The following is a 13,439-nucleotide window of genomic DNA, read 5'->3' as shown; positions in this document are numbered from 1 at the left end:
GCAAAGGTGCTTTGGAAGACTCATGCATGCTCCGACTAAATGCATATTTTTCTGTTGGCTCGATTCTGCACGGCAACTGTTGGAGTGATAAACCTTCGATTTTGACACAATCTGCAGAGCAACAACACTTGTGCCCTCTGTGATTAAGACAGGGAGACGATCGACCATCTGCTGCTTGGATGCTCTTATAGCAGGGGAGGTGTGGTTTCAGATATGTATTAATAACTTTTGAATCCTGTGTTGTCTGAGCCACTTCTAGATTTGAGTACGTGTGTTTTCACACTTGCTCTCTTCTTAATAAAATTAAATATGCGATCAGACGCGTTTGCAAAAAACAAACAAACACACACACAGGGCATATATTGTATGAAAATCTACCATGATGTTATTAGGATACATGCATGTAATCTTACGAACATTTATCCGAAATGGAGGGAGTAGTTATTAGGACTTATCAATGCATCAACATCGCTAATGGGAGAGAGGAGGGAGGTAGCTAGTTGCCTTTAGGCGTACTAGAAAGGATGCATGTGGGTTCACCATATGCAGCTGGTTCATATGGCCAACCTACCTACGAGTGCATGCATTCCTAGCTAGTGCGAAGAAAGTAAGAAACGTACAGGCTTCACGCCATTTTAGAGCGACAAAGTCCGACGTCCAAAATAAAGCATGAGCTAGTGTTCTCTTTCTCTCTAAACATAGTACTACGACGCCCTAGCTAGCTAGATCCACTCTCATCCACTCATATCTTAGACGACCACCTCCTATTAAAACCACACTTGGTCTGCCTCTCTATCTCGCCAATAAGCAACAAAACAAACTTAATTATTCCCGTGCAGATCGATCAGCTAGCTGAAAGACAACAAGCATCCATGGAGAAGAAGGTGATGATGAACACGAGGCTGGCCGTGGCGGCCGTGGTGCTGTTATTTGGCCTGCTGCTGGCCGGGCAGGAGGCCGCCGCTGCCGGGTACGCCCCCGCCACCGAGGCCGCCCCCGCCACCGAGGCAACCCCCACCACCGATGCCGCGGAAGCGACGCCGGCGACGCCCAGCGAGGGCAAGGCCAGGGCCAGCTACGGCAAGGCTAGCAAGGCCGAGTGCGAGGTCCCCGGCACTTGCGACGTGAAGCTCGCCGCCGCCGACAGCACTCGCCCGGGGGCGGAGGCCAACCCATACACCCGTGGCTGTAGCAAGATCACTGGGTGCCGCGGCTGATCGATGCGATGCACGCATATATATGTGTGTGCAGCAGGCGGTCGATCGAGCTGAGCCTAACTGTGCGTCGCATGCATATGCGGTCCGGGCGTGCAGGGCTAGCTAACTCATCGTTGCTTTATACGCGCGTGTGTGTGTGTCTCCTGTCCATTTCGTATGCTGAGGTATATATGCATACGGAGTACATTTATTTATTCGCAGAGATCCAGGTTCAAGAAAGTTGTCTGACCTGGGTATTTCCAATTCCTAAAATCTGTGATTCCAAATGAAGCCCTTGGTGCACCCAAGTTATCTGGTTGATGAGCTGTTTTTTATTCTCTAAAAAGAAAATATTGCTAAAGCTCTTAATTTTAGCACATAGTTTTAGATCTAAGCCTCTAAGGTGAAGCTTCTTGTCGTTGGAGATGTGCCAAATATAAATGTGTATGATTTATTTAGATCACATTGTGTCCACTTCCATCGGTGTTCCGCCAAGGAAGCACTCATCCATTTAAAGTCTCTACACTATAAAGGAACAAAATCAAAACAAAGCTGGATATACACCAAATTGTGTCTCCCGCTGAGATAGTTCAACTTTTGTGTACGACACAATTTGTACCATAGGAATACAACAATATTAAAATTAAAGGCTCGCAATCCTTCCTCTGAGGCTTCAATTCAATCTAAGGGCCGTGGCTCTTTTTATCATCCCTCAACTTGGCTTCAATGTTGCTACCACTCCCCACCGCCCCCGCCTCCGTGCACTCAGAGATCGAATCCCCAGCTAGCCCGTTTTCACCGAAAAATGAAAAAAAGCTTTCCTCAACTAGTCCGACCTCGCAACGTCGTGCGCCCTCCCACGTGGTATATTGTCCTAATGATTGATCATGAATAAAAATGAATGACAATGTCACCATACGTTAGCACGGACAACATACTAGTCTTTGTAAGGTGTTGTTAAATCAATAAAGGTTGTCATAAAAAATACGGATGATTTGTGCTCCAATGCTGGAACAGGGGATGAAAGACGAGGTCGATCTTCCAATTGGAAGCTTTCTTTTAAATAATTTATTGGAGTATTGGACTATCTATTTGAACTTGGTACTTAGTACACACGGATTTGTTGGCTCCAAGCATGACATGCTCCCTTGATCACAAAATAATAGCGTGTTCGATTTTGGGAGTTAAGTTTTTCTAAGTTTGACTAGCTTTATAGAAAATAACGTCAATATTGTATCTCTAAATAAGTTTCCTATGCAATATATGTCACCATTAATCTACTGATATTTATAATTTCTTACACATCATAATTATTAATACCTTTAGTTGTGTATTTGGTCAGTCTCAAAAATTGTGCATGAAAACTTAGATGTGCAGTTATTTTTGTACAGAGGATGAAGATTACAAGACACTCGTACGACAGCGTAGAATTCATATTGGATCTAACAGAAGCCTTTAAAGTTGGCCATGATTACTCAATGAAAATTCCATTCTCATTTAAATAGGATGTCAAATAAACAATTTTGATTACATGCTCACAACAATAGTGAGTCAGGGCAAATCTAACAGTAGGGTGCGCAGGGCTCGAGCCCCCACTACTACCTCCCGCACAATGGAACCAACTAATCTAAAAGAACATACTGTAAAAACAATGGCAGCAACCCAAGTTGAGTTATGGGCTTACTGTCCGCGCACCAGATGACACCTAGCGTCCCAAGGGGGTGGCTGCTAGGAGCAGTCACACGACACGGGGAGAGGGCGAGGCAATGGGGGTGTGACTGCCCGTTTGCCCAAGAATTCTGTCAAAAACTTGGGTTCCACATCAATCAGACGTCCCCACCCGATCGTTTGATCAACGTCCAATGCCCTTCAAGCTTCCCTGAGGATATACATGCCAGGTTTTGGTGAGGAAAATTAGACGATGGTTACAGACGGTTGGATATACATGCCAGGTTTTGGTGAGGGTCCATCAGCCTCTATCGATAGGACGATGGTTACAGACGGTTGGATATACATGCCAGGTTTTGGTGAGGAAAATTAGACGTTGGAAGATCAATTTTGGTAGGTGTGTAAATGGTTGTGTGTCAACTGTAGTATTAACTTGAATCCACGTGTTAGGATTTGATAGTTATGTAATTTTATGCGTTAAATTTGTTATTTTTGAAAACAAAATCCAAGAGGTAAGACAAGCTAGATGTATAGGATATAAGGATATAATTGGGTTAATGGAAATTATATATCAATTCATTTACTCTGAACATTGTTGTAGGCATCATTTGTTTGACTTGTGTTTGGACAAGAGAATGATATCATCATTATTAGCTAATCTATCAGAAAGGGAGAACCCAGCCCAGACGACAGAAGAATCACGAGCTTTTCCCCCATTCTTATCAAGGAAAAGTCCTGCTTCCCAGAATAGAACCCTGTGCGTTGTTTTTTTCTCTAAACTAAACATAGCACATGGAGGCCCTACATCTGCTCTCATCCACAGATATCTTAAGACAAGCAGCCTCTACAAAACCTGTACTGGTCGATCATTACATCACATCACAAGAAATAAAAACTCCTCTCTACCTAGCTAGCTCCTCATATATTTTTTTCCATCGCAAGAGGAGAGGAGAGGAGCGAGGCTAGCCATGGCGGTGGCGGCGAACACGGCTAGGCTGGCCATGGTGGCGGCGGCGGTGCTGTGCCTGCTGCTGGCGACGGAGCCGCAGGAGGCCGCCGGCGCCGATCAGGGGCAGTACTTATCGTATGACAAGGTGCTCAGCTGCAAGGCGCTGGGCAACTGCGAGAAGAACCAGGGCCCCGAGGACAAACGCCCCGGGAAGCCGGCCAACGACTACACCCGCGGCTGCAGCAAGATCTTCAAGTGCCGCGGCTGATGGATCCATCGATCGATGCGCACGCACAGCAGGTCTCGTGTCGTGCATGTATATATATGTATGGACCTGCATTCTGCATTGGTCGTCGTTTCTTGCGTTGCATATCGATCCGTGAGTCGTATACTGATGTACTGTGTGGGTATTGTACACTGATGTGTGTGGCTCAACATTTCATGATTAATGTAATACAAGTACAGTGTCAACCAAAGTTGCAGAGAGGAAGTTTTTTATTTTATGGCCTCGTTCGGACGGTGCAAAAATTGCACTGTTCACGATTGAAAGTTGTTTAACGGCTAATTTTTTCTCACAAATTTCTCCAGAATTATTCGGATTTCTCCAAACGAACGGGGCCTATATATTGGGCCAAAGCAGGCTGCTGCAAACCTTGTTGGCATGCATGCGCAGGCACCAAATTTTTGCAGCAGACGGGTGCTTCCTAGTGGCACTTAGCAGATACAAACATCGACACCTGCCATACATGGGCGCTAGCTATATGGCTACAATGCAAGAAACAAAACTTTGTAGCCCGCCCTTGCTTGACCGTTACACGCAAGCATGCTTGTAGCAACTATACACCGACCATAATAACTAGGACTAGGATACACGTACGTACGCACGCATAGTACGTATATATATACTCCACTATTACCGCGGCCCGCCGGCCGGTACATGGTGGTATAGTACTACTACGGTGGTCAACGACGATGGACGACTGGAGCGATATGCATGATGATCAGTTGCGGCCGATGTCCTTCATGGCCTCCTGGAGCTGCTTCTCGTCGGGCTCGATGAGCACGCCGCCCTCCTTCTCGGCGCGCTCCTTGTCGGACTCCGCCGTGCGGCTCCGCCCTCCCTTCTTACGTCCTGCATATGGAAGCTCGCATCGGTGGAATGAGATGGCGACGTGGGCGCGCGTCGTACCTTCGGCGAGGCGCTCCTGGGCCTCGAGGCTGGTCCCGCCGGTGCCGCCCTTGACGACGGTCCCGCCTTCCTCGCGGACGCGGCGGTCCAGCGCCTCCCGGATCTCGGGGTCCTGCAGCTCCGCCTGCTGCGACGCCATTGTTATCCCCACCCCACCACCAGCGCGCGGCGGCTAGCCGGACGCTCTCGCTGACAAGCACACACCGCAAACTCTTCAAGCTACCTTACTACTACCTGTCGAGCTCAGCTCACTCTTGCTGCTCCGAGTGGACTCGATCGGCACCGTATTTATACACAGCTCGCGTCAAGCAAGCGTTAGCGAGACGACCCCCTTCATCTTCATCTTTTACCGCCAGAGAAGGCGTTAGCGTGTCGGACATGCTCGCGACCACGCCGGCGTGTGTCGTCCTGCGCCTGCCGCCGGCCGGACGCGTGTGAGGACGATAATGGCTTACCGCGCGGCGAGCGAGCACGTCACTGCCTGCGTGTCGCGGTAATTACATGCATATTACCGAGTGCACGCAGTGCATCCATCCGACGTGGAGGGCACCTGTCGGCCGAGCTCCTCCTTCCGCTAGTACAGCACTGGACATGGGCCTAATGGGCTTGCCTGGAAGTATCACGTCACGTAACTCAAAGCATCTCGACCTTTGATACTCCGGCCCGGCCCACTTGATTGGCCACTCGATCGGCTTCTTGCAATGCAAGAAATGGCTATGTGCCGGAAAAAGGGATTTCCAGCAGCAGGTGGACAAGGACTAATGGAGGCCATTCGGCCGGCCAATGGGCGAAAGACGTGAAGTGTGGAGAGTGGATCTACGCCTGATTAGGGTTTCATAAATGTATTCAATCACCACACTTTGTATAGAGTTTGAGTCCCATTTTATAGGACACTGCTTACTAAGACTACTCTTTATAATTCTACCATTTGTCGATTACAGTACATCCTCGGAATATTCCTATACTAATACAAACCGTTAGGGGTACTTTGGGTGCCTTCTTCTTCAACCACCTTTGCTTGACGGGCCACTAATGTGAATCCGTTTGCGGCCCATGACCCGACACCGCTGAAAGGTCCTAATGGCTAGACAGGGGGTGAATAGCCTATTAAAATATTCCACAATAACACTTAGTAAACCGGTTAGATAAATATGAGGCGAAGCGAGTGTTGCGCTAGCCTACTAAAAATACAAGCCACCTACCACAATTCTAGTTTAGATAGTCTCTATCCACACAATGACTATGTCTCTATACTAAGTTAATGTGCTCTCAAAGGCTAACTAAAGAACCACACTAATCAAACTAACAAGCTCTCACAACTAGCTACACTAAAGAGCTTGACAACTAGTTTGCAGTAATGTAAAGAGAAAGAGAGCGAGATGGTTATACCGCCGAGTCGAGAAATGAACCAATCAATCACAAAAATGAATATCAATGAAGACCAATCACCTCGGAATCAAATGTTGACACAATGATTTTTTTACCGAGGTTCACTTGCTTGTCGGCAAGCTAGTCTTCGTTGTGGCGATTCACTCACTTGGAGGTTCACGCGCTAATTGGCATCATACGCCAATCCCTCAATAGGGTGCCGCACAACCAACACAAGATGAGGATCACACAAGCCACGGGCAATCTACTAGAGTACCTTTTGGCTCTTCACCGGGGAAAGGTCAAGAACCCCTCACAATCACCACGATCGGAGCCGGAGACAAGCACCTTCCTCTGCTCGACGATCCTCGCTGCACCAAACTATCTAGGTGGCGGCAACCACCAAGAGTAACAAGCGAACCCCATAGCAAAACACAAACACCGTGTGCCTCTAGATGCAATCACTCAAGCAATACACTTGGATTCACTCCCAATCTCACAAAGATGATGAATCACTGATGAAGATGAGTGGGAGGGCTTTGGCTAAGCTCACTAGGTTGCTATGTCAATGCAAATGGCCAAGAGAGTGAGCTTGAGCCGGCCATGAGGCTTAAATAGAAGCCCCCACGAAATAGAGTTGTTGGCTCCTCAGTCTACTGAAAATCGGGGCGACCGGACGCGTCGGTCAGATCGATCGGACATAGGACCCCAATGTCCGGTCGCGCGATGCACGCCACCTGGCCCCTGCTTCAAATGCTGATCGCCCAATCTTAACGGTCATTAGTGCACTTAAGTTGTGATCAGACGCAGCACAGTGTAGGACTGGACGCAGGACCCCAGCATCCGGTCACTTCCAATAAGGTTCCTCTCGCGACCGGACGTGTCCGGTTATGCCCGATCAGACACAGGACCCTAGCGTCTCGTCACTTTCAGTAAGCTTCCAGAGGTGAAAATTCATGACTGGACGTGTCCGGTCGGTCATGATCGAATGCAGCATCAGCGTCCGGTTCTTTCTCCTCTTATCTATGCTGCCACGCTAGTGGGACCGAACGCACCCCGCCAGTGTCCGGTCACAAAGTAACCCAGTGTCCGGTCGAAGACCGACGCCTGCGCCTTCACTGCTGCCACTAACCGAACACAGGACCCCAGCATCCGGTCACTGCATGACCAGCGTCCGGTGCACTCTGTGAAATCCTGTCTTTTCTATATAGGGCGCCGGTGAAGTTTCGAACCCTTGCTCCTAAGTGCTAAACACAATGTGTATCACCTTTGTGCATGTGTGTTAGCATATTTTCACAATCATTTTCAAGGTTGTTAGCACTCCACTAGATCCTAAATGCATATGCAATGAGTTAGAGCATCTAGTGGCACTTTGATAACCGTATTTCAATACGAGTTTTACCCCTCTTAATAGTACGGCTATCGATCCTAAATGTGATCACACTCGCTAAGTGTCTCGATCACTAAACTGAAAAGCTCCTATCAATTTCACATTTGCCTTGAGTTTTTTGTTTCTCTCTTACTTCTTTTCCAAGTCCAAGCACTTGATCATCACCATGATCAAGTCATAATCTTCATTTACTTCACCACTTGGAGTAGTGCTACCTATCTCATAATTACTTTGATAAACTAGGTTAGCACTTAGGGTTTCATTAATTCACCAAAACCAAACTAGAGCTTTCAACCGCTGCCCTACAGGAAGTCCCTCGGCTCCTAGAACCTTCGCCTAGGATGACCTTCGCCCGTACCTTCACGCCGACTCTTGTAGCCTCCGTAGGTGTCGCCCGAGCCTTCGCCTTCGGTTGCATCCGGGCGCCTTTGTCGTAGTTTCTAGACCTTCGCTCAGGGCGTCCGACCAGACAGAGGTTCTATCCTTCTTTTCCTGCACAATGCTCATAGAACATTGTTAATTGTTAGTTCTTAGCGCCACTGTGAAAGGTCCTTGTGTGGTTTTGGTAATTGAATGACAACCCTAGGTGGACTAATTGTGTTTATGTAAGATACACAGGTGATTAGTCCACAAGTATATGCGTGTGAGCAACATATGTCATGAAGGTGAAAATGGTTTGGAGATGTTGCAAAGCTCACACATGTGATGATGAAGGAGCTTATTGCACATGAGACATGACATTGAGTCATGTGATTAAGGTGAAGAAGATCAAGACAACACTTGGCTTGATGGACCGGTTGCAAGTGTGAAGGACAAGTTGGAGGCTTTGGAGCGATGGACCGCGTGGCGGTGAAGCTTGAGCAAGACTTGGCGCTGATGGACGAAGGCAATGGTGAAAAGCAAGTGAAGTAAAGATCAATGAACCAATATGATCACGTGATGATATGAAGTGGATCATATCATTGTTGATCGTGTTGGTGCATGTGTTGCATCGATATTGGAGGAGATGGAATGGAATGTGCAAGGCAAAGGTATAACCTAGGGCATTTCATTTCAACGGTCATAGGTGTGTAGAGAAGTTTGTGATCGGGTTTAGGATAGATGGCCGTACAATCAAGAGAGGCAAACTTGTTTGTATATCGGTCATCTAGTGTCACTCGAGTGATCTAACTTTGCATCGTCACTAGGATTGAGTGGCATGAAAAGTTGAGTGGCTAATCCTTTGAAAAATGATTATGAAAATGCTAACATACATACACATAGTGGTGTACACTTGGGGGTGTTGGCACATTTATAAAGGAGATGAAGTTGGAGTTGATGTGGATCAACTCGGCGATGGAACAGAGGTGAGAAGGGTTCAAAAATCCACCGACGGAGTGTCTGCCTGTAGAGTACGGATAGTCCGATGGTGCCATTAGTGCCCTATATAGAAAAGACAGGGTCTCAAAGAGTGGACCGGATGCTGGTCATGTGGTGACCGGACGCTGGGGTCCTACATCCGATCAGTGGCAGCAGAGAACACACAACGTTAGTCTTCGACTGGACGGTGGCGCTGAAAGTGACCAGACGCTGGTTGGGTGCGTCCGGTTAGGCTGACGTACGGTGACACAGACAATGAAGAAAAGTTGGAGAAGGACCGAATGATGATGCTATGTCCGATCATGACCGACCGGACGCGTCCGGTCGTGACTAGAACCTTACTGGAAACGACCGGACGCTGGGATTTTGCGTCTGGTCACTTTGAGTAGCTGCGTCCGGTCATCACTTGACCATTGAGATCAAGCGACTGAGGTTGAATGGAGGCGACATGTGGTGAGCTTCCATTGATCGGACGCTGAGGTCCAACGTCTGGTCGATATGACCGGTGCATCTGGTTAACCCAAAAAACGTCCAGTGAAGGGGTAACGGCTAGTTTAGCCTATGGGGCTATAAATAGAAGGGGGTCTCAGCCATGGCTGGTGCTGAGCACCTCGAGGGACTTTGTGTCCATACTTGAGAGTGCTTGGGAGCCCTCCATCTCACATATGCTTTATAGTGATTATCCGATTGTGTGAGAGAGCGATTCTAGTACAATTGCATCGTGAGGTTGCATCGAGTGGCACTAGGTGATCGAGTTACAAGCCGGTGGTGCTTGTTACTCTTAGAGGTTGCAACCTCCTAGATGGCTTGGTGGTGGTCTCCATTGAAGCCCGCAAGAAGCTTGTGCGGTGCTCCGGAGAAGAGCTTTGTGAGGAGCATTGTTCTCGCCCCACGGGAGCCGCGAAGAGCAACTCTAGTAAAGCATGTTATTGAGCTACCATCACTTTTAGGGTTGATTCTTGTGGTGCCCGATGTGCGAGCTTGGTGGGTGATGCCAATTAGCCACCGAACCACCAAGTGAGCGGTCGACACAACGGGGACTAGCGTGTTGGCAAGCACATGAACATCGGGAGAAAAATCACCGTGTCAACCTTGTTCTCTCCGTTGGTTTGCAATCTCCTTTCACAAGCTTGTATTTATATTTCATATACATTGTGTTTGTGTAGTTGCTCTTGTAATTAGTTAGCTTGTGTAGCTTACTAGTTACCTTCTTGCTTGTGTAGCATAGAAGTAGCTCTTTTGTATGACTAATTTGGTTTGTGTAACCTTGTTAGTCACATTACTTAGTTTGTGTAGCTAAGTAATTGCGCTATCTAATTTGGCATTGGTTGCCTTGTTATTGAGCATTGCTAGTGAGCTTAGGTGGCTTTGTAGTTTTGCTTACTAGCTTGTGTAGGAGCTCCCTTTTTGCTTGAAGTACTAGTGGCATAGGTTTGTGTGACCTTGCTTCTAGAATTGATTAGGTGAGCTCTAGCTAGCCCGACACCTTTATTACTTAATTAGTATCTTTGGAAGGTGCTAGATAACATAAATAAATGGGTGTAGTCTTAGCTAGACCGATAATTTTAATTCTGCACTTATTTCGGTTAGCCGATGCGATTAATTTTAGAAAGGACTATTCACCCCCTCTAGTCTGTCATCTCGACCTCACAAGTGGTATCAGAGCTAGGTCTCTTATTTGTGGTCTTCACTGACCCGAGAGGATGGCATCTAGTGGGCTAGATGTTTATGAAACACACATTTTTGATGGCACAAACTTTGCACTTTGGAAAAATCACATGCTTGATCATTTTTGTGCAAAGGGACCTAAGTTTTGGTGTATTGTCACTAGTGGTCTCACTCATGTATTGGATCATAGAAATCTCACCAAATCTCAAAGAGTTCTCTATAAACTTGATGCACATGCTTGTTGTTTTTTAATGGATGCTTTGAGTTTTGATTTGATGAAACAAGTAAACTACACGGGAACCACTCGTGAGATATGGGAGTCCATCAAGCGCACCTTCAGTGATTCCTCCACATGGGATGATGGCAAATTCAAGAAGGAGGATGAGCCCAAGAATGAGGCGCATGAGTGTGTCGAGCATGATCACAATTTGGTGATTGTGAAAGATTGCTTCACCTCATGGTCAAGTGATGATGATGATGATCGATTCACTACAAGTTCACTTGACAAGGTTGATGATGATGCCACAAGTGTTGCACATGAAGATTCTACCTCAAGCACACTTGGTGGTGATCTTGATGATGTTGGTTCATACTCAAGCCATGATGATGATGCTACTACAAGCTCTCCTACTACACCACATTGTTTCATGTCACAAGGTGACACCAAGGTATCAAATAATAATGTGGTTGATCATGTTGATTCATATGATGAGCTTGTTAGTAGACTTGCTAGCATGACCGTGTCTTTAGAAAATGAGAAAGCTAAAATAATGAAATTAGAAAATAAAACTTATTTCTAAAGAACTCTTGTGAAGAACATAAGAAATTACTTTATGCTTTTAAATCTTCACATGATGAGCTAAAATTGAATCATGAGACACTACTTACATCTCATGAAGAATTATTAGAACAACATGCTTCTCTCAATAAAGTATTTACAAAGAAACTTAAAAATAATGAGAGCTCATCACATGGATCAAATGATAAATTGCAAAATGTTGCTAACCCTTGTGATGTAGACAAGAAGCATGTATCCACCTCTTATGATGATTTATTAGATATGCCATGCTCTTCACAATTAGATGCTTGTTCTACTTTTATGTCTTGTGAGACTAACCTTTTGAAGGAGAACAATGAGCTCAATGAACAAATGAAGAAATTGAGCAACAAGTTAGAGAGGTGCTACAACTCTCAAGTCACCTTTGAGCATATGTTGAAGACTCAAAGAAACTTTGGTGACAAGAGTGGCATTGGCTTCAAGACTAGCAAAGTCAATCATCAAGAAAGCCGCAATGACATCAGTGGCATTGGCTTCAATAAGAGCAAGATCAAGGGTAAAAGATGGGGCAAAAGAAGATATGAAAGAGAGATAAAGAAGCAAGAACAAGAGAAGCTCTCTCATTTCATGTGCTTCAAGTGCCATGAAGTGGGATATCTTACAAATGGTTGCCCCAATGAAGAAAAGCTCAAGTTGAAGAAAGAAGAAGAGATGCTAAGGCATGTTAAGTGCTTCAAGTGCCGCACTTGGGGTCATCTTACCTCAATGTGCCCAACCAAGCAATTGGTGAAGCAACTAGAAGAGCCTCAACCAAAGCCACAAATTGAGCAAGAGAAGACACCCCAAGAGCAAATCAAGATCAACCATGAAGATGGCAGTGATTTAATGATAAAGAAGAACAAAATTAGAAGGGGTGAAAAAGCAAAAAAAAGAGCAATGCGTCCAAGGATGAATCAAGATGCAAAGCAAGTGAGCAAGAACGAAGAAGAGAAAATGAAGAAGATTGCTCACATGAGATGCTATAGTTGTGACACATTGGGCCACCTAACTTTGGGTTGTCCAAACAAGCTTGAGAAGAAGGCTCAAGCAAACAAGGAGAAGCAAGGCAATGAGAAGCACAACATGAGCAAGGAAGAAAAGGCTCAAGCAAAGAGAAAGTGTTACTCATGCCGGGAAAGAGGACACATGGCACATTCATGTCCCCTAGGTAACACCCCTAAGCCTATTTCAATTAATGATGATTCTATACTTAGGAAGGGTGGTAATGATACCTCTATGGTTACTATTGTAAAACATCCTGTTATTCATACTAAGACTATGCCTAAGTATGTTGCACCTAACTTGAGAGGACCCAAAGTTGTTTGGGTACTATCAAAAAGTGGATGATTATTTGTAGGTACCATTGGCATTGGAGACTTGATTCAATTAATTTCATATTGATCATCATATTTTGAGTCAAGATATGAAGCCTAGTGCACATCCAAACTCAATGCCAAGTGAAAATTGAGTGAAGTCCAAGTTCTATCAACATACAATGTCATATTCAAGTTGGAGTGATTTATTGGAATATTTGATGGCTTGCAAAAATATTTGAGTTGAAACTTGCTAATTGGATTATCATGAGCTAACCAAGGTATATCTCTTGTCGATCATTTCATTTGGGTGCATATGAGTTGATTGAATTGGATAAATATGCAATGTTGCTTGCTATAAGTTGATTGAATGGATAATTGCTTAGTATTCAAGTTTGGATTAATTTGTGTTGGATAAATTCATGAGATGACATTTAGTAAGTGGATTGAATGGATTTATGTCTTGTGAAAGTATTCAAACAAGTTGGTTTCAAGTTTGATTCATACTTGATGAAGTATAGC

General features: G+C 45.6%; 3 protein-coding genes across 3 annotated transcripts; 2 read left to right on the top strand and 1 right to left on the bottom strand.

Annotated features, from left to right (window-relative positions):
- The first annotated feature begins 796 nt into the window (after positions 1 to 796).
- LOC136457720 (major pollen allergen Lol p 5b-like) lies at positions 797 to 1,515 on the top strand. The gene has a single exon (XM_066457740.1). It carries the CDS (start codon positions 873 to 875, stop codon positions 1,215 to 1,217), a length of 345 nt encoding a protein of 114 aa, XP_066313837.1. The 5' UTR covers positions 797 to 872; the 3' UTR covers positions 1,218 to 1,515.
- Positions 1,516 to 3,753: 2,238 nt separating this feature from the next.
- LOC136457719 (protein RALF-like 13) lies at positions 3,754 to 4,295 on the top strand. Its single transcript, XM_066457739.1, has one exon. It carries the CDS (start codon positions 3,833 to 3,835, stop codon positions 4,079 to 4,081), a length of 249 nt encoding a protein of 82 aa, XP_066313836.1. The 5' UTR covers positions 3,754 to 3,832; the 3' UTR covers positions 4,082 to 4,295.
- A 470-nt stretch (positions 4,296 to 4,765) lies between these two features.
- LOC136457718 (late embryogenesis abundant protein B19.1A-like) lies at positions 4,766 to 5,185 on the bottom strand. Its single transcript, XM_066457738.1, has 2 exons — positions 5,003 to 5,185; positions 4,766 to 4,945 (listed from the first exon to the last, which is right to left on the bottom strand). Exons 1-2 carry the CDS (start codon positions 5,139 to 5,141, stop codon positions 4,815 to 4,817), a joined length of 270 nt encoding a protein of 89 aa, XP_066313835.1. The 5' UTR covers positions 5,142 to 5,185; the 3' UTR covers positions 4,766 to 4,814.
- Positions 5,186 to 13,439: the final 8,254 nt, after the last annotated feature.

This window comes from Miscanthus floridulus, chromosome 6, assembly GCF_019320115.1.
Source record: "Miscanthus floridulus cultivar M001 chromosome 6, ASM1932011v1, whole genome shotgun sequence".
Classification (NCBI taxonomy): domain Eukaryota; kingdom Viridiplantae; phylum Streptophyta; class Magnoliopsida; order Poales; family Poaceae; genus Miscanthus; species Miscanthus floridulus.
The sequence above is the reverse complement of the archived record's forward strand: the minus strand, read 5'-3'. Positions and strand labels throughout refer to the sequence as shown.

Excerpts from the sequence above, each read along its gene's own strand:
- LOC136457720 (XM_066457740.1), top strand. The coding sequence starts at position 873 with ATGGAGAAGAAGGTGATGATGAACACGAGGCTGGCCGTGGCGGCCGTG.
- LOC136457719 (XM_066457739.1), top strand. The coding sequence starts at position 3,833 with ATGGCGGTGGCGGCGAACACGGCTAGGCTGGCCATGGTGGCGGCGGCG.
- LOC136457718 (XM_066457738.1), bottom strand. The coding sequence starts at position 5,141 with ATGGCGTCGCAGCAGGCGGAGCTGCAGGACCCCGAGATCCGGGAGGCG. Across the intron at positions 4,946-5,002 it reads CCAGGAGCGCCTCGCCGAAG|GACGTAAGAAGGGAGGGCGG; the intron begins GTACGACGCGCG and ends TTCCATATGCAG.